Raw genomic sequence first — 25,908 nt, 5'->3', positions numbered from 1 at the left:
AGGTCCTACCGAGATTTGAACTCGGGTTACTGGATTCAGAGTCCAATGTCCTCACCACTAGACCATAGGACCTTCTTATGACCATTTTTTATTGTAATGTTAACGAAATAAAGACAACCGAAAAGTGATGATATTTTCTAAGGACAAGGTTTTATGAGGATTATGAGTTATCATAAGACTGTTAAGTAATTTTGAGATGTTTTTATTTTTACAAAATGTTTTCTTTGATTGCTAGTTATATTCAGTGGATATTAAAATCTACTGATGAAATTCTCATATATGAATTTGATGGTAGATTTTGTTGTACAGATCTTAGTGGGCTCTATTTCAGTTCATTTGGTAAGATATTTCATATCAATTATAATGAATTTGGCTTTGGATAATTTGGTTGGTGGATCTATTGATCTAATGAAGTGGATAATTTGGTTGGTGCATCTCCCGAGTTGTGACCACTAGCTATGCCTTCATATGCCTCCCTTGGTATATATTATCTTTCATGTTCATAGATGACTTGTCAAACAATATCATCTCCCCCTATCTTATATAGCTCTCCTTCTATTAGTGTCAAGGGAATAGATTTTCACAATAAGAGTTGTTTATCTTGTGGTGACATTTTAGATGGATATTAACTTGTAGAGAGTAATGTGGCTACATAATGAAGTTCTTAGGGTGTCACAATTATCTTGAACATGCTTGCACTAGGTAGATCTTTTTCATGTTCATTAGTTTCTTTTCCTATGTCAACTATATAAAGGTAATCTCGGCCTTGGTTGTTTCTACCTAGCTTGACCATGATGTTAAAATTAAACTCTTGAAACAAAAACAATCATTGACATATTCTCCTTGGATTATTGGCCCATTCGATAAATATTGTGAGGGTTTGTGGTCAATGTAAAAGTAAATGAGATTGACAAGAGACGATGTTTACAAATGGTGGTATAGTTTCTCTTTGCCTATGAAAGTTTGTAGCTTGCAAATGCAGTGGGATGTTCATCATTTCCTCAAGGTTACAATGTTAAAATTGCTCTAGATACTATGCTAGAAGAATCTATGTGGACATGGAAGGGGGTTGTCAATTTGAAAATATGAGGATTGGTACTTCAACAATCTTTTGTTTTAGTGTGTTGAAAATTTATTAGCAGTTCTGAGTCCAATTTTTTGTTTTTTAGTCTTATTCTTCAACAAATTGTTTTTCATACGTTCTGATAAACTTGTGAAGTTGTCTAATGACAATATTTTCATATGGAGAAGGTTCTATATGTAATAATACATCTCAAAATAGGATCTAAAAGAGATAAATGTTTATTTAATTATTGGTTTTAACAATATTTTGCCTCATGGTTTACTTGTGCTATAGGGAAAATTAGAAGTTGGACGATAAAGATTGCACTTAAGTGGCAATTTCATAACTGCCTACTATTAAAAGTGGTGGGTTTCCATAAAAATGATTTTTTTTAATCAAGAAATGGGAAGTTTGTCAAGAAATGGGTGGCTTCATAATTACCTCTTCGTGAAAATTGATGGCTTTGTAATCATAAATAAATAAAAAAACTGGTGGTTTTATCTTGACCAAATGTGTAAGGAGAGGAAACATCAAGAGGGAACTTTTTTACCATGATCTAGAGCTTTGACTTTCGAATTTTCTACGAATTGATTAAATATTCTTATGACTTACCAAGTTGGTGATGAGATAATTTAGGGAGATATTTGAAACCTTATTTATCCATTTTTTGAATTAATGGTAAATGAATTCTACGGGGGTTGCATTAGTCAATTTGGAGGTATCACAGTTATATGAGTGTCATAATTACACAAACAATTTTCAAATAGCAATATCTCAGTCATCTAGGCTCCATTTTGCAAGCATTTTTTTTTATTTGGGGTAGAATTTTGTGTAATGGGCTATCTTCTCTTTGTTGGCCTCAGAATGACCTATTATGATTAAGATCTGATAGAACTCTTCTTTTTACTCTTTGATAGATTTGTCTACTTGCTTCAAACTTTGCATCTTCATCAGCAACTCAAACTCATAATCCATAGGGGTGAACAACCTCTTCAACTTGTCTACCATATGATCCCATCTCATTATCTTGTTTATGCCTCTTCGACTAAACTTCTCTCAACCAGATATTGGCATGACCTTTCAAATTGGTCTTTGCCAATTTGACTCTATCAGGATCTTCCACCTCTTCATTCTTGAAGAATTCCTCTATATCATTGATCTATTGAATCAACTCCTTTGGATTTAGAGTTGCAAAAAATGTATAAACTCCCACCTTTGTTCTCTTCCCAATCTTGGATATGGCCCTCATAAATCTATCATCTTCAAGATCTTTCACCGACTCTTGTTCTTCTTTGAAAATTCCTTCCTCATCAACTCCATCTTCACTTTCATATTGACCTCTTTGATCTACTTTTTTGTGTAACTCCTCTTGCAATGCTTCAACGATTCTCTTAAGAACTCCTTAATCCTCTTCTAAAACAACATTTCTTCCACTAGTATTTCTTCTACCACACATACCATGAATCAGTTGTGGAGGCATCTTGATCATGATCCGAAAACCACAAGTCCTGGTGAAAAATACCTCACATTCAGTGCTACGCCTGTACACTCAAGAAATCTCGCTCTGATAGCACTTGACGAAGGGCTACTCCAACCTACAGTAACAACACACCAACAAAACAAGAAATGCGAGAAGAAAATACTTTCTTCTTATTACTTTAATGAGATAGAAAATTACAATATTCAAAACTCACAAAATATTAGCCAAATTGGTTTTACAAATCTACAAGTTGGAGCTACAAGCCTTTTTTCTTGAGCTTTGGATTGAAGGACTCAACTCTAAATGCCTAACTACTAGCCCAAGCCTCTCTTTTATAACACTTGCATGCCTCTTGTAAATGTCACGCCCCTTCTTGGAGAGAAACACATGGAAATAAAAAATTGCAACACAAAACCCATGACATTCCCTAAAACTTTCCCAAAAGGGCACCTAAGGAGGTGAGTTTTGAAATTCCCAATATTTGCACCTAGAAAGGTGTCCATTTCACTCTACCTTATCATGACTCTTCACCTTCCAAATGTGGATGCCAAATAATATGTGTCCACTCATGAAAATTATATTTGTCTTTTGACATAGGCAATAAATACTAAATTATTTTAAATGCCTATGTCCCCTTGGACACTTTCCAAAGTACATGAAAACCTATAGATGATTGCATTTATTTTTATCAAATGGACTATATTTTGTAAGTGTTTTAATAAAATGATGCTTTATAGGGATTTTTACCCAGAAGGGTTTTTCCCATGTATATCTTGTGTAATTTGTTAAATCTATATTTGTATGATTCTCATTTTATTTTATTTATAATGATTAGATGCTAAGATCGTAATTAATAACGTTAATTCTTTATTGTCAAGACAAACTTGTAGCTAAAGGCCCTTAGGTTTGAGCTTTGAGTTTCTCAGATAGAGACACTAAAATATTGCAAGATCCTTTTTGCAAAGTCACAAAGATTTTTTTAACTTGACCTAAGCCAAGTTAAAATTGTAGTAATCAAACCAAGACCATAAGACAAACCAAAAAAATATTGATTTCATTCCTCCCTACATGGTTCATAAAATTTAGGGTTAGGACTTTCGAGCATAGATGAAAGAATTTGAAATGGTATCTTGATACATTATTTCATAATTAGACCCTATAAGAGTGTCTTTGGCTTATACATCATCTCCCCACTATGACCTAGTTAAATCTCCATTAGCACCTCCAAATCGTCTCTAGGAACTTGGCACTATTGATTCTAGATTATTTGATTAGCTATTCTTGAACACAACTTTGCTCATTTCGTTTGATGAATTGTGCATCAATGCCTTCTATTTGGATCCTATGTATCTAATATGGGTATTCTTAATCCCTATTGTCTATTTTTTGAAAAACGTGAGACTCTCAGGCATCATTTTTGGTTTTGTACCTAAGCCCAAGAATCCCACTCTTGGATGCATGGCTTCTTTAAGTTATTCAAGCTTGAACCATTTTTATGAGATAATTTGTTAGGGGATTAGACTTACCTCCCTTTTAAATTCACCTAGATTTGGCCACTTTGAAGGTGGTGATTCTTATTAACATTTTGAAAGATAAAAAATCTATTATTTTTACTAGTTGTACTTGGAATTTCAATTTGTCTTTCACACTATATCTATGATTTGCTCCAATGTGCTTATGTAGCTTTAACTGTAACTATGCAAATATGTAAAGTTGCACTTGAAGGTGCTTATCTATAAGTGATTTTAAATCACCAGGGTAATGTGCCTTATACATTTGTCAAAATGTCATTTCCTTCTACCTCCCGCTAGGGTCATTCCCCTCCAATTGGATGTAGCCATGGACACAGTTAACCTACTAGAAGAGATCATCGCTCCCAATCACATGACTCTTAACCACCTTCCAAATGATCTACGAATCATGTTGCCTATGGATGGTCTCAACCTTCTTGCCCATCTTTAGCATTTTCACATTGGAATGGTGCTCTTCTCTATCTAGATTTTGCTAAGTTTTCTCATTTAGATTTGGTGATTTCTCCTATTTATGTTCAACAACTTGTAGATGAAGGTCAAGAAGTCCTGGTCTTATTGGTTAGGAACCAATTATTCATGCTTTCATCCCCAATAATGTATGGGATAAACTAAATGATTGTGACCCCCTTGATGGTGTAGTTCTTATCACCTCAATGACTTTGTTGGTTCATGTTGCTTGGGTTTGAACCAACACAAACCTTGAAGATTTGCCTTTTACGAGCCACCTTTCTTGTGAATATTATGTTATCCTTTTGGTAGATAGAAAATAATAAAATGATTATTCATCCTTCCTTTCTATTAATGAATACTAAAACTTTGGATTGGTTATATAAATAGTAATGTAGCAAGAGATTAATATCACCTCTAGAAAAAGAATGGAAGTATCGATTTAAAAAATTAAACATTATAATAGTATAATATAATATTTATTAGTTCCCGCCACAGTAGGATACTTATGCATTCACTTAGGTCATTTATTTTTTTTAACTGACCAATCAGATTTAAGAATTTAAATTTTTTGAAAACAATTCTATAGTTTATAATTACTCTTTAATTTAATAAATTGAGAAAATCTCATTTATCTTTCTTCTTATTGATTTATGCTGACAACAGTAAGTGTGAAAATCAAATTATTATTTATTTTTTAATAAATATTGTCAAATCAATTACTAAATTACTGCAGTGTGATCATTTTTTAAATGGCCCGATGTAATGCATGATCAAAAGGTTGGCTTTGCAGCGGGCCCCTTCCTATAATAGCGTGCGAGAATAATCATGTGCTGCCAGCCCATGCCCCACAGTCTCACGCCAAGACCACAGCGATTATTTAGTTGGTTTTTTAAATTCCAGATATATTATTTATTTATTAGTATTAATTGTAGATATTTTAAATATATTTATTAAAAGTTGATGGGAGATTAATTTTAAGATATTTTTATCAGATTTGTGATATATGTATTTTCTTGTCTAGAGAATTAAATTTTTTTACTAAGGAAATAGAGTTGTGTTTTAGTTAATGGTGATTTTATTTATTTTAATTATTTAATTAAAATATTTTTTGAGATGTATGTAGTGATTTAAATAGATTTGTTAATGTTTTTATTTTTATTTTTTATTTCTTAATATATTTTATTTAAATTATTTCTTTTATTTTTTAAATATATATTGATTATATAATTTTAAAACTTTTTAATATCTAATTGGAAATGCGAATGTAAGCATTAAGGTAATCATTAGCCTCCTAACATAGCAAAAGGAAATCGTAACAATCTATATAAAAATATAACATTAAATTTATAACATTAGCATATATAACTTTAATACATTATTAAAATTTAACACTAAATCTAATTCCTAATTAAGTATATATATCTTTCATAATTTTATATAAAATTCTAACATCAATAATAATTTTATCCCTAGCCCTAACTCAAATTCTAACCCTAACTCCCCCCTCACAATAATTATTACCCCAACCTTATCTTTAATTATATACCTAACCCTAACCCTAATTTTAAAACTAACATTATTATTACTTATTTTATAATAATAATGTTATATTATTTTTAATTGAAAATATACAAAAAATTGCAAAATAATGTTATACTTATTAAAGATTATTTTAATTTAAAGTGAATAAAGTTTCACTTATCAAATTTATTCAGTTATACTTTATAATTTTTTAGTAACAATTATAAATTAATTTTATTATATATATAATTGAAAATATAACTTTATTACTATTTATTTTATACTTATAATAAGAATTTGTTTAATGCTTAATATAATAATTTTGTACTTATTATAATAATAATGCTATACTTATTTCTAAAGTTTATTATTAGTACTTGTCGTTACGCAATACTATTGTAATGAAAATTCATTTGTTGTGCTTATATGGTTATTAAAAAAAATTATTTAGATCAATGAAAAGCAATTATTTTTCTTTTTTTAAAATTTTTTAATTTATTTTATAGTATAGATGCACATTTGTTAACATTATAATTTACAAAAATTATTTTTGTTGCAAACGATTGGCTAATATCTTTTTGGCTCTTATAGGCGAGTTTCTCGGAACAACCCATAATCTTAGGTTTTTCGGAATCACCAAGCAAAAACTCCAAATAACATTTATCATATCAATAAAAATTAACACAAGGAACACACAGGAGTGGTAATTACATATTTTCTTGACCAGTAAAAACTTTCACATATCATAACTAAAATATAGTTATTAATATGTTATTCATCAAATATTTTACAATTATAGATATTATTGTTTTAAAATCCCCCAAACTTTGCATGTATCATGACAAAGTTTATAATATAGATAAAAAAAAAATTAGATAAATAATATATTAAAAAAAATAAAATTAAAAATATAGTAGTTACAATTAATAAATTACTATTTCAACTACAATTAACAAAAAATAATAATATAAAACAAAATAAATTAAATTTAAGAATATATTAGATACAATTAATAAATTACTATTTCAACTACAAAAGTTTATTTTAGTTAAAAAGCGAAAGTTTATTTATAAATTAAAGTTTATTTGAATAGCTTTACACTTTCCCTCGTTAAAATGTATTATTAAACAACATAATAATACATATATTTTTAATGACGCGGAGACACATAATACTAAAAACAGATAACTGCAATGAGATTTGTGACGCTAGGAAGAGGGCTTGAACCTCCGACCTTGTGGTTAACAGCCACACGCTCTGGCCAACTGAGCTATTCCAGCTTATAGTTTTGTTTAACAGCCTCTATCATTATTACTCATTAAGGAAAAAACGCCGTTTTTCTCAGTGCATAAGAGAAAAAGGTCCCACCGAGATTTGAACTCGGGTTACTGGATTCAGAGTCCAATGTCCTCACCACTAGACCATGGGACCCTTTGATACCCTCGTTTTCATTGAGGGTATTAGACAATAATGATAACCGAAAAGTCCATACTTACAGGTTTCTGAGGACAAGGTGCACTTCTATTATGAGTTGTCATAAGACTGTTAAGTAATTTTTAGATTGTTTTTATTTTTACAAAATGTTTTCTTTGATTGCTAGTTATATTCAGTGGATATTTTAAATCTAGTGATGATATTTTCATATATGAATTTGGTGGTAGATTTTGTTGTATATACCTTAGTGGGCTCTACTTCAGTTCATTTGGTAAGATATTTCATATCAATTATATTGAATTTGGCTTTGGATAATTTGGTTGGTGGATCTATTGACCCAATGAAGTCTATAGCCCATTTTTCAAGTGGTGCATAAGCTAATACTAGGAGTGAGGACATCTCATACCTTGTAGTAGGTCTTCCTACTCTTTAACGATTGTTGCATTGTTTAACATACTGCTTCACATCCTTATGTAGTATAGGCCACCATAATCTTACTAAATTTACCTTTTTAGAGGTGGCATCTCCTGAGTTGTGACCACTAGATATGCCTGCATATGCCTCCCTTGGTATATATTATCTTTCATGTTCATATATGACTTGTCAAACAATATCATCTCCCCCTATCTTATATAGCTCTCCTTCTATTAGTGTGAAATGAATAGATTTTCACAATAAGAGTTGTTTATCTTGTGGTGACATTTTAGATGGATTTAAACTTGTAGAGAGTAATGTGGCTACATAATGAAGTTCTTAGGGTGTCACAATTATCTTGAACATGCTTGCACTAGGTAGATCTTTTTCATGTTCATTAGTTTCTTTTCCTATGTCAACTATATAAAGGTAATTTGGGCCTTGGTTGTTTCTACCTAGCTTGACCATGATGTTAATATTATACTCTTGAAACAAAAACAATCATTGACATATTCTCCCTTGGATTATTGGCCCATTCGATAAATATTGTGAGGGTTCGTGGTCAATGTAAAAGTAAATGACATTGACAAGAGATTATGTTTACATTTTTGTATAACATACATTATCACTAGAGCCTCCCTTCAATGGTGGTATAGTTTCTCTTTGCTTATGAAAGTTTGTAGCTTGCAAATGCAGTGGGATGGTCATCATTTCCTCAAGGTTACAATGTTAAAATTGCTCTAGATACTATGTTGGAATAATCTATGTGGACATGGAAGGGGGTTGTCAATTTGAAAATATGAGGATTGGTACTTAACAATCTTTTGTTTTAGTGTGTTGAAAATTTATTAGCAGTTCTTAGTCCAATTTATTGTTTTTTAGTCTTATTCTTCAATAAATTGTTTTTCATACCTTCTGATAAAGTTGTGAAGGTGTCTAATGATAATATTTTCATATGGAGAAGGTTCTATATGTAATAATACATCTCAAAATAGGATCTAAAAGAGAGAAATGTTTATTTAATTATTGGATTTAACAATATTTTGCTTCATAATTTTCTTGTGCTATAGGGAAAATTAAAATTTTTGTGGCATAAAAATGAATATTATTTTATATTCATATTCCCCTAAAAACATATGCACTTTTAAACAAAAAAAAATGCCTTATTTTGATTCTACAAATAAAATTTATGACATTTAGAAGTTGGACGATAAGGATTGCTTTGAAGTGGCAATTTCATAACTGCCTACTATTAAAAGTGGTGGGTTTCCATAAAAATGATTTTTTTATTATCAAGAAATGGGAAGTTTGTCAAGAAATGGGTAGCTTCATAATTACCTCTTCGTGAAAATCGATAGCTTTGTAATCATAAATCAAAGAAAAGTGGTGGTTTCATCTTGACCAAATGTGTAAGGAGAGGAAACATCAAGAAGGAACTTTTTTACCATGCTCTAGAGCTTTGACCTTCCAATTTTCTAGGACATGATTAAATATTCTTATGACTTACCAAGTTGGTGATGAGATAATTTAGGGAGATATTTGAAACCTTATTTATCCATTTTTTGAGTTAATAGTAAATAAATTCTACGGGGGTTGTATTAGTCAATTTGGTGCACCCAATGTTAGTGGATTTTATTAAAATTTTCTCCTTATGCAAATTTATCCAAGGTAAATAGTGTATCATATCTCCATTATGATGACGTGTGAGTATTTTTTCTTATTTTTTGATAATTTTATGCTTACAAGTAACAAAAAGCACACAATTAGCTCCTAATAAGCAAGACAGACTAGTTTGCTATGTATGAAGCATGTGTTCATGGGATAAGTTGAATAGTGTGCAAATGAATGTGATGATTGTTGGCTTCCCTTAAAGTATATTATTAGTATTATATTTACCTTAGTGATCTAGTTAAGTCTATAATTGTAAGAATTATGGTAGTTCATACTAGAGTTTCATTGTGTGCTTAGGGTCTTGGTCCATGTATATTGTTTTGGTATTGAGGTTATGTTTATGTTTATTTATATCATGATTTATAAACTTGAATGTTGCATTGGCACCACATATCCTAACTTGGTTATCAATCTAATGCATCCTTTGTGATTAAATATTCATGCTCATAAGATTGGTGTTTTATATCTCGACCTCAACCTATTTGTTCTTTAATCATGCATGTCTTTTAATGGCTCAAGGTTACATGTGACTACCCTAATTTTGTCTCAATTTTGAGCTTCATAGTTGTTGTCACGGTGGCCTAAGAATGACTAATTGGCGATTTGAGATCTAGATATTTGTGATCTATTATATCAAGTTCTTTTGAAGTAGAGTGAGAGTAGTGATCATGCATGTTAAAGGGATTATGTGAAAAAGATTAATGTTTTTCCATGTTGGGACCAATTTTGTTGTAAAGGAGAAGATTTGATACTTTCAAGATGATGAGGTATCAAGGAGAAAATAGCTCTCAACTACCTTGAATGACACAACTCAAGTGAACTAGAGATAACGTACTAGAATTGAAACTTTAAACCACACCAAACTATCAACTGAAATTGAAAAACATCAATAACTTGAGCATACGATATGCTAAAAAATGTTTAAAATATAGAAATAAAAAGTACAAAATGTGAAGATCATGATACCAAATGGGCAAAGCCTTGGCCTCAGATGCTAGGATGTTGCGAGGATGTTTGTGTTCCACAATGTCGTTTGTATGGACGAAACCCAAAAAAGTGCTAGAAAACCAATAGGATTTAGCCTCACTTCTTGAACCTATTTGTCACCTACACACTTGGAGATAAAAATAAATGTTGGGGTTATATAGGGGTTTGCCTTAGTCAAACCCCCACTTTGGTGTTTCCACCTCCACAAACAATCAAATAGGATCAGATAAAAATATGTGCAATGGAAACAATCCCTACTATGGAGGAAAGCCCCTATTATGATAAATAAAGGCACTAGACAAGATCAAATAGATAACATAAATATATGTGATTAATAGACAAGATTGTAACAGAGTGTTACCAACAGTTGTGGCTCCCCTCTTGAGATAATAAACATGATTGATAGCTTGAGATGAGCCTTGGCTATTGCTATAAGAGTCAATATCTAGAGTGATTTTGACAAAGCTTCAATGAGATGAAGACAAGTTGAGAAGAAGAGGTAGAGAGTATCTAGAATGAAAAAATGAGAAAGAAAGAGAATTTTGTTTCATGGAATATGTGGGAGTAGCCATTGTGAATGTGTTTGCATGTTGGGACACATGTTAGAATGTTCTACATGGAATATGCTTGTTTGAAACTCAAAATATTTTAGGATACTTGAGTGTTGCACAAATGTCTACGTGCCATGTTCTCATCTATCTAATTTATTCCCAAATTCAAACTACGAGTTGCTAATACTTCATCTTTTTCATCCATGATGTTAGAATTGTGAAATCCCAATGATAAATTTTCTCATAAATACACCAGGTGCATGCTTAATTGTGAATCTAGCATAGGACACAATTTGTGATACTACATTTTGCCCCTACTTTAGTGAGTTGATCATCTAGAAGGATTAACTACACTAAAGTAGCTAGAAAGATGAAAAACATTAAATATGTAAATTGCATTAATTACCCTTAAAAAGGATACTATAGAGGTTGTAGGGTTCAACTAGGTGGATATGAATGATGTCCTAGTGCTCAACAAAAAAACTACATCTGACATGAAGATCTAGGTACTACAAAATTAAAAATTTGTGTGCCAAAATTAGAAGAAGCTACTTCGACAAGCAGAATACTTAAGGAGTTGTTAGTGAGTTAGAAAGAAAAAGTTGATAAAGTGGGAGTATATATCTCCTCATGTTTTTACCCCTAGCCAAGAGGGTAAATATAGGAAGGAAGACGAGCTAGAGCCACCACAATGTTTTTTCAAAAATTGGCGAACTACAACTTTATACTCAAGGAGTGGGCCCCAAAAGGGTCATTTTTACTATTCATCTCGAGGATTTTTTGTGTATTTCTATAGAGATAAAGTAAAAATGTCTTGTAGATGAGATTTTCAGCCGACATACGTATAGGAGCTACAAACCGTTGTAGATTAAAAGAAGCTAAGGTGTGAAAACCACTTCCTAACACTAATCTAGTAGGGGAGATAGTGCAAATTTTCTTACAAATCTTAACTATTATAAAAATAGAAGCACATTTAGAAGATGATAATGAACATGCATAAATATATACAACAATGAACACAAGATATATCATTGGGAAAGCCCTTTCAGAAGAAAAAACTCACACTCCAAAAGAATGATACTTTGTATTGCGGTAAACTAAGAGTTACAATAAAATATCAATTCATTTGCAAAATACAACATACAATCTAGATTAATTACAGAAGCATAACAATTCACCTACAAAACCCAACATACATAATGCTTCCAAGACCACCTTATATAGAGAAATACAACAAACGAGGAAGCTTCTAGATGAGGACAAAAGATGGGGTCATGCAAAACACTTGGCATACTTTTTAAATCAATTGTAAGCATGCAAATGACACATGTACATCTCCAAATGACTCCCCAATCAAACCTCCCAAGTCAGGCACCCAAAATTTAATATCCTTGGGTATAACATATGCTCTTACACCTCTTACAACTGTAATAAAAATAGTAATTACTAACAACACTTACTACTATAAGAGAATCAATCATAATTATCTAATAGTACTAGATTCTATTATAACTTGTCATTACCCAATTTGGGTATCCAACTTCTCCATGCAAAAGTGTCTCTAGCACTTGTTCAATCTGTCACAAAATTTGTCATAAGTTGGCGTGTCATAAATTTGTCATAAGTTGTCATAGGTAGGTGTGTTGTAAATTTGTCATTGCATTACACTTGTCACCCACCACGACAAAAGTCCAAGGTCCTATAAGTGGGACACCTATCTCCATGTGAGGACAAATTAAGCCATGCCACCTTCCTAGTAGGATGGCAAGTCAACATGTGAACCCTTGATAGATGATGAAATAGCATGTGCTAACAAAATTGTCCTTGTAGGCTCATAAATTTAACCAAATACTAAATAAATAAAACCAAATAGAAATGTTATGACTTTCAAAGGTTGAGAGAACTTAATTCCAATAGTAGGGATGGATGAGCAACTAGACAAGTTGGGCCATTTTTTTTTGTTCTGAGTTCATTTAATGTATTTTATTTTAGTAGGTAAAACAATAGCAACACATGCATCCAGATTGCATATGGGTGTCCAAAGCTCGCACATTCATCCTAGCATAGATTCATGTTGGCATCCTCATGACACATTGGTTGTCCAGTACCAAAATTTGCACTAGCTTCCCAAGGATGCACTAGTGTTCAAGGGGCTAAAGCACAAAAAAACAAGAGTCAAATATCTTAGAATGTTGATTAGAATAGAGATAGATAGATTAGAAGTAGAATATTTGTATAATAAATTTATATTTTTGTAGATTTTTCTAGAGGTTCAGGAGCATACAAGTGGACATTTTCTTACACTCCTACGTGGGTGCATAAGAGATGTTAGAGCGAACGATCGTGCACACTTACGCCAAGTAGGCCTCTTTTGGATCTACAAGATGCCAAAGTTGAGATTTCAATTTGCTATGTTGATGCTACTCATAGAGAGGTGGGAATTTGACACCATATTATTTCATCTTGTGACAAGGGATATGACTATCACATTGATCGACATCTACTGTATTATGCAACTTTCCATTCAAGGGGAGTGAGTCTCTCTCGATGAGCCACTGACATCTTGAGATGCACGAGATGGGTAGCATTGGTGCCCACATATACCATTGGCCACATCTACCTCATATGTCTAGAGTAGGGGTGAGTGGTGGTGATCCTCATTAGATATATCATGATAGTCATTGTGGTGATTCGAGTAGTCACTAATGGACAAGGCTTCCACCTCCTAGTGGGCCTCATTCGATATATCAAAGACATGGAGGAGAACATTAATAAAATATGTCTTATTTTTGTTCAATAATTGAAGGTTAGAGATACAAAATGGAGATGCACTAGTGTCTTGGTTCACATTCATTGATGCAGTGTGTTTTGTTGGTTTTCCCACACCTTCCTACATATGGATGGGTCACATTCGAGTTAAGAAAGTCGCAACATGTTTGATGTTCAAGCTAAGGTTTGGATATGCCAACTACATCACGTCATGTACGCAACACCATGTTGGAAGTCAACTACAGATCAAAGAGGGTTGTGAATGCCTTCAGTGCACAAACAAACAATTTGGCAGTTATTTAGGGTCACATTTTGCCTTCCCTGTCTTTCTTAATAAAAGACTAACTTTTTCACTAGTCAACGCTTGCATTTAGTTTTAGTTGGGGATTATATAGTCACTAGTTTGATTGAAAGTTAGTTTTAGCTAGAAATTTTGGACACCTAGTTAGTTGTGCTAAAAACCCTAGCCATGAGATCACAAATTTTGTTGTAAACTCTATATAAAGTGACTTGCATGTCACAATTAGGGTTTGGGATTTCATTTATTGACATCTTAAACAAGTGTTATATAGTAATCAATGTGATTTTCTTTTAGAGACTAGAGAATTTTGAGAAGTAAATAAAAAATTGAACATTATGTTCATTTAAAACGAATTGCTCAATTATTTGGTATTGATTATTGTGAATTTTCTTACTCAAGTATTGGATAGCTTGGTTGGGTTTGCATTTGAATGTTCATTCACACGGTTTCGTCTTAGCATGAGTATGGCATTCTAATTTTATGAAATATGAAAATATTTAAAATTTATGTTTTCCTTAGATGATTGCATCAATATTTACAATTAATTCTAAGAATTTCTATTTAATACAATATTGGTTTGATAGATTCAGTCTCATCTTCTAGTGTTTTGAAGTGAAAAGTGAATTTATGTTAGTATTTTCACTATCATTTCTTGCTACCCTATCATATTTTGTTATTTCTTTCAATTCATGTTAGAACAAATTTATAGTTAAAGCAGCAATTTAACTTTCAAATCTGCTTATAAATATACGCATGATTGAAATTTGGTATCATTAATCTTGCATATTACATTTCTTAAGATTATCAATAAATGCCCCTCGTTTAACCACCACACGAACCAATTGAGGCATTTCAACACACCCAAGACTTGGCTATAAAGGAACCTTGGAATAACTTTGTTACTTTTCAAGAGAGGCGACTCATCACTGAATCGCATGCCATTGGTTGTGCTAACACCACCATCAACATAACACTTAGATTAACACTTTAAGATTTGTGTTTACTTGTGATGATTTGGTTAGGAGTTAATGTTTGGTAAAACCTTTTGGAATTATTCTCTTGGTTTGTATTTGTTTGTAATGCCATGTGTTGAAGAGTATTTTGAGAATTCAAGATGTTTGAGTTTCTTCTTAATGATGTGAGATTGAGCTTTTATTGTTATTTGATCAGAATCCAGGATTGTGTATTTATAAGGTTAGCTAGAGTTTACTTAAGAAGTGTCTTACATCTATGTTATCCATTATTGTGTGAGAATAATGTCTAGCCTAACATCTTTTATGGGGAAAAGGATGTAACATCCTTAATTCTCACCCCTTGTGAATGAATAAGTTGCAATAGTTACTTATTTGGATTTTGAATTATTTCATTAATCCTTCTTTACTTGCTCATTGGATGAAAGTAATTTGATTAGACTTTAGTGATCTAATTAAATATAATAGAGAAGGATTATCATTAAATGAATTATTTTGGCTAAGAATGCTACTAATGTATGTGTGTCAAGATGCATATTGATATGAATAAGTGATGGGTAAGGTTAAATAGGCTTGTTCCACGAAGCAACAAGCTTATAATCTTGTAAATTTGGGTTATGATGTATATTCTTTACCATGATTGATGTCCTTCACAAATTATTAATTGGCAGTCCTTATAGAATAAAATTAATAAATAGTATGAGCCAAACAATAAGTTCATCAAATCCTTTGAATAATGTCTCATTTCCCTCCCTCCCTAGCCTCTTCTTCCATTATCCCTCATAGCTCTTTTTCAAACACTTATGCTAAATGTTCCATGTTTCTTAAACCTTTCAACTAATCCACCCCGTGTCCCCAGTTCTCACATGCATCTCACTCCCTTCAATCCCCTCATTGTGCCTACTTCTCTTGTTCATCCCACTAGTCTTGTGTCTACTTCTCATTGTCATCCCACCTTTGCTTATTATTACCAAACCAAAATACACCTAATGCATCATTTCTAATGTTGATATTTCCACTCCTCTCCCTACTCCTAATGTGCACCTTAAACTACTCTTGATACCAACCTTAGCGGCTTGATAATATTCAAAACAAAGTTGATACCTTACCCATCATAAGAAGAAAATGGCATATAGTGAGATCAAGATTAATTTGTGATTGTATTTATGGCCCTTTAGTTCGAGATGTACAACACTAAAGGAAACCCCATTAAACTAGTCTAGTTTCATTATGACACTAATCTAGTTCATTCTATTAGATTTCACCTTAATTTTTCCACTTTTTACTAATGTAGATTCGGTAACCTATATTTTCTTACCTCAAAATATTAATTTTGAATTTGTTCATTCAATTGGATTTTATAAACATTAAGCATTCTTCAAATTTGTATTTCTTTCATAAATTGATATACACTCAAACTCCTAATGATTTCACTATATTAAAACTAATTTATTATGTAAGAAAAAAACATAGATTCACTTGACTTTTTAAACAAACCTAGTATATAATTTCAAATACAAATAATAATTTGATTGATTAAACCAAATTGGATTCTTTACTATTCTTTCCATAAACAAGATCCCAAGATCTTTGCAAACAAGAATCCTTAAAATCCCAAAAAAAATTGAAAGCTCAAAGGTATCCAAAAGCATGTAAGAATCCTTAAAATCCCAAAAATAATTGAAAGCTATGAGGTAATCCAAAAGCATGTAATTGCTAATGGCAAACTCTCCTCAAAGAAGAAAACCCTATCCTTTTGTTAAATATTATCTCTCATCTTCAAACCCTAATTACAAAATCTTTAAAATAAGAATGTGATTTTATTTTAACAATAAAAACCCAATTAAAATAATATATCTTTCTCTGCACTTTCCCATATAAAAGCTCTTCTATTATTATTTTTAATTTATTTTAAATATAAATTATCATAAGACTAATTTTAAATAAATATTTAATCTAAATTAAAAATAGAAATTAATTTTACTGATACAAATTAAAAGAATTTAGTTTTACATAAATATTTTATCTTCCTTGTTTTTAATAAATGTTAATTTTGTACAATTTAATGAATTTAATTTAAAAAAAAAAAAATGAATTCCAAATTTTTTTTCAACTTAACTCCAAATAAAGATTATTCTAATTTCTAAAATCTATAATTAAACCTTTCTACAATGCATAATTAAAATAAATAAGTTTTATAAAATCTTTATTGACTTCAATCATAAATTACTAATTAATTGTGAATAAAAGTTGTTTAAATTTCAAATATTGACTTGACTTAATTTTTCCAAATTGATTAATTCCTAAAAACTAAATAGATAAATATTATTTATTTTTAATTGATTATCAAATTAAATTGATTTAATTATTATAACAAATTCAAACCCACCTATGCTTCACCCATGATTACAACTTCGTCAAACTTCATAGATCAAATCTAATTCATCCAATAATTAATTCATGGTAGCATACATTTGTCTACACATACTTTAATAAATATTATGTAGTATTAGCCAATATAATCCATTTAACAACAATTCGGCCTTCAATTAAATCATTAAAGTCTAAACCAAATTAGTTGAATCATTCAATGAACAGAAAGCAAAAGATTAACAGAACAATTTAATTCCAAATTAATAACTATTGTAACATTTTCAGATGGGAATTAGCGATGTTTTTGATTAAAAAAGCAGCATTAACTAGGGTGCCGATTCTTAACATAGTCAGAGACTATCCACAACAAACCAAGGGAATAAGCCTTGGACTAACCACAGAGCCATGTTACAACCTAAGGTTCAGAGCTTTCCAAAACTAACAGAATTAAATTAAATTCTATTTTATAGTCCACAATATGAAGTAATCTGTTTGATCAGAAAGAGACACAGTTAACACCAGAAGTTAAACACAATAACATTATGGACTGTAGAAATCACATGGCTACTATCAGGTGATTTGTTTTTGGGTCTACAGATCGCTTACCATAGTATGGTAAGGAGGCACCTACTGTGCTTCAAATACCATGTGTACTTACCCTAGCCCCTGCAGGAGTTGAACTTGTGACCTCTCCTTCAAAAATACAAGTTCTCCACTATAGAAAGAATTGAAAATATTTACCAATTGACAAGAAAATACAAAACCCAACAATGGGGATTTGAAAAGTAGTTGGGAGATTGATGGTGGTGGCATTAGATGGAATCTGAAAGAGCTAGATTTATTTTGCCTTCATGCCTGCCTTCTCACAGGAGGATAAGGATTAATCTCTCCATTGGGTGTCACTTTAAAAGCTTGCAAAATTGCTGGGACACTAAATTCAGGGAACAGTAGGGAAGATAAACTAATGGCTTTATAAATCAATATAGATAATACAGACATTAACTGAATTGCCCACGAAATTTTTAATGGTTATAACTTATTGATTAACATGGAATATACCCGGTCAAGAGAAAACCTAATTTAATGGCTTATTGTCTCAAAAAGTCGTTAAGATGTGATAGAGAATGATATACTGCATTCATTGTTTATAATCAGAAAAGTCCTTAAAATCCATCTGGTAATGGAATACTACAAATGGAAACGAGCCCATGAGTCATCCATGGAAAGCCGTGGAAGTGATGGAACATGCTCAATTTACCCGGGCCTGAACCCTCTCCCCTCCGAACAAAAGAAGAGTAGAAAATCTTAAGGCTCTTTTTTTTCTTTCAAAGAGAGCTTGAAGATAAAATGCTTTCATGCCAGTGAAATAAAATTAGGTTAGTGTATATGCTGATTAAAATAAATTAACAAGGTTTACCAGATCGTGTCAGGGTTCAATTCTTAGGTGAGTTCCTAAACAAACTGTCTTGCCCCAAAATATTGCATTGTGATGCATAAATGTTCAGAATTAAATTTGCCGTAACCAGAGAAGAAGTGTCTTATCAGAGTTTTGAAAAAACTACTAAACGAAAAAGTAATTAGAGCATGTTTGGATTGATCAGTTACATTGTACAAAATCCTATTTCAATGACAATCTGTAACCTTGATTTGGGGGTGTGATCCCCTGCCAGGTGCTTTTCTGACCTAGTACACTCTATAATATATGTTTATTTAATATATTGAACAGCCTTTAAAACAAAACAGTTGAATGCTTAATCCAATTTTCAGGATTTCTCTTGTGATCTTCTCTTTTGCCAACTTGAATTGTAAGACAAACATTAAAAAGAACTAGTTGCTACGACTACAAGAGTCTTTACACTCTCAATAGAACTAAATGGGAATATATACACACAACTTGATCTTTGTTTTACTGGAAGTATCAATAGCTTGGTGATTCTGAAAATGGAATTTAGTTTAACCAAGCCATTTTCTTCCTTCCTACTGAAGGAAACACAAAATCAAATCTAGTAGAGCAAAGTTTTGCTTTCAACAACAGAAAGCAGTGATGCCACCTTCAATGCCCACTGTAAAGAGGCTCTAAATCCATTGCTTCCAGTGAAACTTGGAGTTATCTACAGTTATAACAGGAGGTCTAGAATACATTCAAGGATGACTGGTAATGGATTCAGAAGTTGCAACCCAAAATGATTTGCCTTGAATAGACAGACAGGCATTCCCAAAATCTATATTACCAAATTTCAATTGAAGTCAATGACCTTTTGTGTCCTCCTCTCTAAAAGAAAATTTTGTCCTCCTTGCAGATTTACCTTTTTTTTTGGAGAAACTGGGCCAACAACCCTTCATCTGGGGCTCCAAGTCTCTGCATTTGAGGACAAGAAATCGTCAATCTTTTATCATTCTATTTCAAAAACTGCACATTGTTTGACTACTGGAGTTGTAAATGTCTTTGTACCAAATATTGAAGGCGAATTTGAGAACTCTTGTTTTAAATTTGAAAAAAAAAATGTTGCAATATGTTAATCACATTATTTTCAGTTACCTCTCATCATATAATTTATCCATACAAGTTGCTCGGCATCTTCGTCCTTCTGGGGTATCTACAATAGCCTCCTTAACACAATTGCTACAGTAGGTCTTTTCACATGCCTGGATGCAGAATCAACTGAAATGTTAGTGTCTTGACTAAAAGTTAAAATCAATTGCTTAATAGTTAGCAATTCGAAAGCAAGGAGCACTGAGACACTACAAATGTGAAAGCACATCCATTATGAAAGCCAGATTGTAATGCTGTCAATACTTGTTAGGTGAGAATGTGGCTGCATAATTTTACAAACTTCTACCATCATGGGCCAGAGATGAGAAACAAGGGATGATGAAACTACAGAGATGCTGCATAAATGTGCATTTTGAGTTTACTTGCGTTATAGATTGATATCTAAAAACTGATAAAAGCAGAAAATATATAGAAATGTTACTCTGCTATGGCTTTAGTATTAGACATATAAAATACGAAATACTAAATGATAGAAGAAATATGCGAGGAACAACACAAATAATTTGTTCTTGGCTACAAGATCTTCTTGGAAAACAACAGGACGGCTATTATAGTACCTACAGAAAAATTGAAGGCTTCACAATCAAAGCCTAAAAAAGTTTGTTTCACAGTTATAGTGGTTTTTAGTGCAGAATTTCCCTTTCAACGTATTGTCTCTTACCCAGAGAGAACATGAATGTAAATGTCTGATCTGTGTGTTTGATATAGGTACTGAATCCTAGGCTTGGATCCGTTATCACAGGTAATTTTCATCTAACTCATATTCTCTATCTTTCTTTGAGCATACCAGACATAATTTACATCTGCTTGAAGATTAAAGTATGATTTTTTTTATTTTAGATATGTTTCTTTAGGCGGAAGCAGACTTTAAAAGATAAATCCACTGTGCCAAAGTCATTTAAGTATTAACACCAGCCTTTATTCCCCAGTTACAATTCGAAAAAGATTCCACCTGTTCCTGATTCCACCTGTTCCTGTGAGTACACCACTACGATTCAGATAATTCCTTCCTGAAGATACGCCCTAACAATTAACTGCAATGTCGTACTCGTGGTCCTTTCAGTTACAAAATACTGGTACACATAAACAAGCCAGCCTTAACGAGGTGAGGTGTTCCCAGAATGAAATAAATGTCTTAAATGTCTGCGTAACATGTAATCCTGGGTTCAAAGATTATTCAAGGGAAAATAATGGATATAAGGAACAAGGTTCTGTGGCATCTTGTACAAGTCTGATTCAAACTAACCTGATTGTATGTACAGAAATTGGTTGTCTTTTAAGATCGCATGTAACACCAATTACACAAAACCAGAGCTATGTATCAACCAAGAAAACTTTGACCTTGAAAAACTAGATAAAAAAACGCCTTTTCTCCAAACAGTTACACAACTGTTAGCTATTGAGGCATGCTGCTAAAGCCTCATTCCTTACAGGAATGATAATCTGTTTAAAATTCACCAGGCTTAACTATTCCTTGAAAACAAACATGCCTTCCCTTTCTCTTAATTCTGTAATCATTTGAAAACTTGCGTTTTCCATTTCACAGGACCAGAGCTGTTGACTTGACTGTTCATCTCACTGAATAAATATGTTCTCTCAGGTGATTTAGTGTTATGATCATATACTTTTGACAGAGTTGCATGCATTTTATCTCGTATGTAAAAAGGTAAACCTTCATGGGTTTAATCCTGAAATTTCTAGATTAACTAGAAATTTTTACTTAGACCTGGATGGTTGTTCTTAAATATAGTCCATACAAAGTGTTTTTTCGAAAGATTGGAATACATTCAAACTGATATGGAAAAAAGTTTAACCTTCCACAGGTTTAATAACATGAGATAGAAATGCTAGAATAACAAAAAAAAAATTAACTCGGAGGTGATGTAAAATTAGCTTTGCAGAAATAGATCTCTAAACTATCCAAATCTAGCAGCAAGAAAAAGCTTTAAAGTTTAAACAAGCCTAAGACACTGTACTCAAACAGAAAGCATATGAAGAAATCCAGTGTGAAAGTCATCCAGTTATTGACACCAGCCTTACTTCCCCAACGACAGTTTGAATGAGAACCTCTCTGTTTCTTTGAGTACAGTCACTATCATTTGAATCAGTCCTTCCTGAAGAAAGCCTCTCACAATTAACTGCAACGACAAGTACTTTTACTAATAACATTTTGCGATAGATAAACAAGCCAGATTTCATACATGCTTAACTGGCCGATAGAGACTTATGTCAATGTAAGGAAAAAGATTCGCTAACTGAGTGAGGTGTGCCCAGTCTGGAAAAAGGGCCTTTAATCTCCAGGAAAACATGTAATACCAGTTGATAGATTAACTAGGGGTAAGAATAGATAATAGGAAGGATGTTCTGTAGAATCTTGTGCATGGCTGATTGAAACTTGTGCCGCTGTAAGTAAATGGTGATTGTGCCTGTTAAGATGGCACGCAACAGCTAGTCACAGAAAACCAGAGGTCTGTGCCAACCATGAATACTATGACCGTACTAACAAAGTGCGTCTTCTCCAAGGGCTGTCCCAGGGTGTCATTGAGTACTACTCCTAAACTGTAATCACCTAGAGAAATAGTTGCCCGCTGATAAATACACTAGGTTAAGTTGATCCTTTAGAACAAGCACGATTTGCCCTGTATATTGGTTTTGGAACCATTTGAAAGTTTGTCTTTTCATTTACAGTACCGGAAAAACAAGCTATGGAGGACCCATTTTCACAAGAGCATAACTGATTTATTCAATTGCTTCAGCTTGTCTCAATGAATACATATGTTTTCTCTCACACTTTCGACAGAATTGTATGCACTTTATCTCAAACGCAAAAGAGTAAACCTTGTGCAGGTTCAATCCTATATGAGAACTCAAACTAGACTTGCACTAGTAGCTCCATGCCCTATAGGGTGGAGAAAAAAAAATGTCTAGATCATCTTCAAGGACAACTGATCTTGTTTGTAAATAAATGAGTTCCATTCAACATTTAGTAAGAAGCAGCTAAATATATTGCTTTAAAACAGAAAGTATCCGAACACCCTAGCTCATTCTTACACTACTATTCACCAAATTGCACAATAATAACAGTTGAACAGAAGCATCACCTGGCAGTTTGTCTTGAAGAAAACTGTGTACCCTGAACAGGCCGAGCATCGTCTTGAGTTGTTTGGTTTAGCCTCAATGGGGCTGCTGATGAAAGGGGAATCAGACTGGCCAGAATAAGGCCCAGGAGAAACCTTAGAGAAACTATTGCAATGTGAAAGCTCAGCGGCCTTAGGTGGCCTAATCCGAAACAGAGACATCAAGAAGTTTCGATGGTGCAATGGCTTGGCCATCTGCTTTGAGTGATTCTTACCATTCTGATCACTACTACTCCGTCTAGAAGAATTGCGAGACAATGGCCTGGAAGGAGGAGGAGTTGGGCGGACAGTTAGACTGGTTGGAACAAATATATTCAACATAACATGCTTTTGATAGTTGCTCTTATTCCCACCAGCCCTTGCTGCCTTTTTCACCCTGGATCCGCCAATAGGAGAGTTGGGCCCTTCAGAATTAGCCCTCTGTTTGTCCATGGCAGTCCTCTGGTCAACTAGATCCTTGAGAGACAGTTCATAGGCAGACTCAGGCATACCTTCATACAATTTCATGAGCTCTTGCCTCCCCCTGGCAATTTCCTGAGCCCGAATTGACATGGGGTGGGAGACACTAGACATGGATGAGCCAGGCCTCCAAAGGGGAGGCGAGAAATCATTTTCTTCATCTTCCCCCTCACGCTCTGCAACCATTCTTGCCCATGAGAAATTCAAGCCTGGAGGGCTGGAAGCCCCATCACTGCTCCTTGCAGGAGACCTGGGAAACTTGATCTCTGTAGAATTCATGAAGGTGGGGCTACTCCACCCTTCAGATGGCAACTCTGCTTTATCCCCCTTCTCATCAACACCCAGCATCCCTTTATCTATATGCTACAGACCCTCCTGAGTCCTAATTTCATATACCCAGTTGAATCTAATATCATATATCCAGTAAATAAAAGTACCCTGTTGAATCTGATATCATATAAGAAATGAATATTCAGGTACGGTGCAAACTAATAACAGATCTGTGAAGTTTTCAAAAGCTTGAAAACGTGTCGAGTCTGAATGGATGGGGTAGAAGGACCTATTGCAAGTCTTTGCGTGTAGGTAAAATGTAAGATCTAAGTAATGGGTTTTGTTGACATCGATGGTGTTAAATTTCTCCTGTGACTTCCGTCATTTCAACCTGGCCAAGTGTGAACAGGAGACTGGTTATGTTGTCGTCATTGATAGTGAAAGGATCAGATGTGTCAGAGCTTCTGGAAGCGCACGAGCGCTTATAAGTCTTTCTCTATACTTAATAGTCTTTGTCCCAACAACTAAAAATTATCACCGTCCAAGCGTATTTTCAGAAGACTTTGTATTGCATATTTTAATTTGATTATGGATGATCATATTTATATATTTTAATTGATTTTTAGATTGTGTTTATAAAAAATAGCATAGATATCTTAAATCCATCATTGAGAATTAGGAGGGGTTATATATTTTCTATAAGAATTTAAACATAGGGTCTTTAGATTGATGTATTCAAGGTATCTATACTAGTAGATATATCACCATAATAAACTAGCATAGATATCCTATATCCATCTCTCTAAAAGAGAGAGTTATGAAGGGCTATATTCTCTACCTATAAAAACTTAAACATAGGCTCTTGAGATTGATATCTTTTAGATTGGTGTATTTAAGGTATCTATGCTAGTAGATATATCACCATAATAAACTAACATAAGTATCTAATATCAATCTATCTAAAAGAGAGGGAGAGTTATGGCTGGCTATATTCTCTACCTATAAAAATTTAAGCATAGTGTCTCGAGATTGATTTTTTTTAGATTGATGTATTTAAGGTATCTACGCTAGTAGAGATATCACCATAATAAACTGCATAGATATCCTATATCCATCTATCTAAAAGACATGGAGAGTTATGAAAGGCTATATTCTCTAGGCTATAAAAACTTAAACATAGGGTCTCTAGATTGATATCTTTTAGATTGATGTATTTAAGGTATCTATGCTAGTAGATATATCACCACAATAAACTAGGATAGATATCCTATATCCTTCTATCTAAAAGAGAGAGTTATGAGGGGCTATATTCTCTACCTCTAAAAATTTAAACATAAGGTCTCAAGATTGATGTATTTAAAGTATCTATGCTGGTTGATATATCACCATAACAAACTAGTATAGATATCTTAAATAAAAATGTAAACATAAGACCTCAAATTGATATCTTTTAGATTGATATATTTGAGGCATCTATGCTAGTAGATGTATCACCATAATCAACTAATTAAAATATTCAATTAATTAACAAAGTTAAAGATGTGTCCTAGGTGCTCCATAGACAATGATCTAGTAGATATATATTTATAATATATAATATTCATAATTATTTAAATGTGTATTATATATAATATTTATTTTTAGATACATCATATATATATATATATATATATATATATATATATATATATATATATATATATATATATATATATATATATATATATTCTTGTCTTTTGGGAGTGTATTTAATATTTTGATATGTCGTGTATTTAATAGTATGTATAATAGAATATTATTAAGATATTTAGAATTATTAAACAATCATTAAATTTAAATTATTTAATATATGTTTAATATGTATTTTTCAAAGCAACAAAAATGAAGATCATATTTATTATTAAAAAAAAATGAAGAAAAAATTGAAATTATTTTAAGTGGGTGACAACTTGTTCACTTCTCATGTATAAA

The 25,908-nt window shown here is 32.4% G+C and overlaps 1 protein-coding gene and 3 non-coding genes across 4 annotated transcripts; all 4 read right to left on the bottom strand.

Annotated features, from left to right (window-relative positions):
* Positions 1 to 72, bottom strand: TRNAQ-CUG (transfer RNA glutamine (anticodon CUG)). The gene has a single exon. It is a non-coding gene; the product is annotated as a tRNA-Gln (tRNA).
* A 7,180-nt stretch (positions 73 to 7,252) lies between these two features.
* On the bottom strand, positions 7,253 to 7,326 carry TRNAN-GUU (transfer RNA asparagine (anticodon GUU)). The gene has a single exon. It is a non-coding gene; the product is annotated as a tRNA-Asn (tRNA).
* Positions 7,327 to 7,405: 79 nt separating this feature from the next.
* TRNAQ-CUG (transfer RNA glutamine (anticodon CUG)) lies at positions 7,406 to 7,477 on the bottom strand. Its single transcript has one exon. It is a non-coding gene; the product is annotated as a tRNA-Gln (tRNA).
* Positions 7,478 to 19,204: 11,727 nt separating this feature from the next.
* Positions 19,205 to 24,354, bottom strand: LOC131068207 (uncharacterized). Its single transcript, XM_058003389.2, has 3 exons — positions 23,173 to 24,354; positions 20,057 to 20,163; positions 19,205 to 19,876 (listed from the first exon to the last, which is right to left on the bottom strand). Exons 1-3 carry the CDS (start codon positions 24,013 to 24,015, stop codon positions 19,765 to 19,767), a joined length of 1,062 nt encoding a protein of 353 aa, XP_057859372.2. The 5' UTR covers positions 24,016 to 24,354; the 3' UTR covers positions 19,205 to 19,764.
* Positions 24,355 to 25,908: the final 1,554 nt, after the last annotated feature.

This window comes from Cryptomeria japonica, chromosome 1 (genome assembly GCF_030272615.1).
Source record: "Cryptomeria japonica chromosome 1, Sugi_1.0, whole genome shotgun sequence".
Classification (NCBI taxonomy): domain Eukaryota; kingdom Viridiplantae; phylum Streptophyta; class Pinopsida; order Cupressales; family Cupressaceae; genus Cryptomeria; species Cryptomeria japonica.
This window is presented reverse-complemented; position numbering and strand designations above follow the sequence as displayed.